Raw genomic sequence first — 2,506 nt, forward strand, 5'->3', positions numbered from 1 at the left:
CCAAACCCCTGCGGAAAAAGTAATTAACAGAGAATCAATTTTGAAATTAAAATCACAATGTAACCATAATTGAAATATTAGGAAGTTAATAAAAATTAGTTGGAATAAAATAGAAAGAAAGAAAGAAATATATATATATATATATATATATATATATATAAGATTAAAAGGACACATAATAAGAGGTTAGAAAAAAAAGTATTAATAATTAAGAATTAATGATAAATAGATTAACCTAAAAAATCCCACAAAATAAAAAAGGAAAATTAAAAAGTTAAGATTTATAAAAATATATAAAAATAAAATATATAAAGTAAATCACTAAATAGAAATTAAAATAAAACCAATTAAATTAATTAATAAATCAATTAACAATAAAAGTAATAGAATAAATTATTAATAAATATATAAACTAAAATAAAAATTTAATAAAATAAAACTAATTAAATTAATTAATAAATCAATTAAAAATAAAAGTAATAGAATAAAAATTTAATAAACATATAAACTAAAATAAAATGTTATTAAAATAAAACTAATTAAATTAATTAATAAATCAATAAAAAATAAAACTAATAGCATAAGATTTTAATAAATATATAAACTAAAATAAAATGTTAAAAGGAAAGCCAAGGTAAGTAACCATTGCTAAAATTTTGGTTTTATTAATAAAATTATTTTCAAATTTTTAGATGAAAGAAATTATAATATATGTATTAATTAAAATATATAACATATTAATAATAGTTTTAAATTAAGATTTTGTAACCATATTTTTATCTAATTAAGAAGCACATATACATTTAAAATCTATAATATAATCGAGCGCCATTGCTATCTCTGCGAACGCCCTCTTGCAAACCCTCCACACAACCATGGCTCCAAAGGGAGGCTCTAAGCCTCCTTCCTCCCTTCCCCCTTGAGCTCCTGGCCTTCAAGCAGCTGGTGGGCGAATGTAGCAAGCGCCCAATTTCAGCCTCCCAGCAGAAGTTTGTCAAGAAGATGGAAGCAATCCCGACCGTCGCTCTTCCAGCTGAAGAACCCTGTCGTGCTGCCCTGAATATTGCAGAAAGAGGACTCATCGGCCAATTCACTGGGTTATGGCCATCACCAAGAGCCATCGAATCGTGGGTGCAACGCAACTGGAGACTGCTGGTTTCAGAAGGAATAAAATGCCACTTCGTCGGTAAGGGTTATTTCGTTTTCATTTTTGATTGCATTGAAGATAGGAACCTCATCTTTAGAAACGGGCCATACTTCATGGGTCCCCAGGGTCTGTACCTGAACAAATGGACACCAGACTTTGATCCAGCCCAAGATGTGCCCTCGACTGTTCCTGTCTGGGTGCGCCTCCCTCATTTACCCTTGCACTATTGGAGTCCGAAGACTTTAGAAACCATCAGAAACACCCTTGGAAAATACATTGACAGAGCAGACAGGAAGGGAAAATACTCCTGTGCCAGAATTTGTGTCGAGGTTGATCTGGAAGTTGGGCTTCCAGAAGCCATAAAACTAACAGTGGCAAAATGGTCTCATGTGCAAGAATTGGATTACGAGCAACTGCCCTTCAAGTGTAGGCATTGCCATGGATACGGGCACTTTGCAAGAAACTGTAAAAGAAAATCAAAGCAGAAGCAGAGAAAATGAAAGGAGACTAATGGACAACAGTGTAGAAGACGGCCTCATCAAAGCAGCACAACAAACTGAGAGGGAAAGGGGCACAAGCGGGAACCATTGTGCCATCCACAGAGCTACAACCGGAAGGGGTAGTACCCCCTAGAACAGACCTTCCCTCAAATTCCTTCGTAGCTCTCGGCACACAGGAAGAAACCCCTGTTACAGAAAGTGATGTAGAACAACAGGCAAACCCCTCATTAATCGAGGAAAGAAACATGGGGGCCTCCCCTGCCCAAATCGACTCCCTAGAAAGAGGCTCTCTGCCATCCTCTTATGCAGACATGATAAGAAAGAAGCTCTTGAAATTGACAGGCTCGTCGGAAGAGGAGACATTCGAAAGGCCCTCGAAGCGGGCAGGGAGGAAATCCCTCAAGGAAGCAAGAAAGGAAGAAGCAGAGAGGCAAAAAATGCAAGGAAGTCAGTGCAATCTAGAAATGTCCATAAGTCGAAATACTAGAGCACGACCACCAAAGGGAGGCCTCTCCTCCACTACCCCAAATAAATAATGCGTATAGTCTCTTGGAACTGTAGAGGTTTGGGGAACCACATGAAGGCTGTCGTTGTTAAAGATCTCATGAAAATAGAAACCCCAGAGATCCTCATACTCCAAGAGACAAAAATAGAAGGGAAAGACCTTCTTGAGTTAAGCAGAATGAACTGGAAGACCAAAGCTGGGATGGTCGTAAGTGTAAGGGGAACCTCAGGAGGACTTGCCACGGTCTGGATGGAGGAATTGTTCCAGCTGGAGAATTCCTTCGAGACTCAACATTGGATTTACACCGAGCTTCGACATAAAGCAAGTAAGCTCACTCTCGCTCTGTTTAATCTT

General features: G+C 37.0%; 1 protein-coding gene across 1 annotated transcript; it reads left to right on the forward strand.

Annotated features, from left to right (window-relative positions):
- The first annotated feature begins 1,002 nt into the window (after positions 1–1,002).
- On the forward strand, positions 1,003–1,647 carry LOC149190961 (uncharacterized). Its single transcript, XM_089410627.1, has one exon. The coding sequence runs from the start codon at positions 1,003–1,005 to the stop codon at positions 1,645–1,647; it is 645 nt and encodes a 214-aa protein (XP_089266753.1).
- Positions 1,648–2,506: the final 859 nt, after the last annotated feature.

Source organism: Pinus tabuliformis, chromosome 3_1 (genome assembly GCF_031772625.1).
Source record: "Pinus tabuliformis cultivar Carrire ecotype Pingquan chromosome 3_1, CPIR1, whole genome shotgun sequence".
Taxonomy (NCBI): Eukaryota; Viridiplantae; Streptophyta; class Pinopsida; order Pinales; family Pinaceae; genus Pinus; species Pinus tabuliformis.

Coding starts and splice junctions, on each gene's coding strand:
- LOC149190961 (XM_089410627.1), top strand. CDS start 1,003: ATGGAAGCAATCCCGACCGTCGCTCTTCCAGCTGAAGAACCCTGTCGT.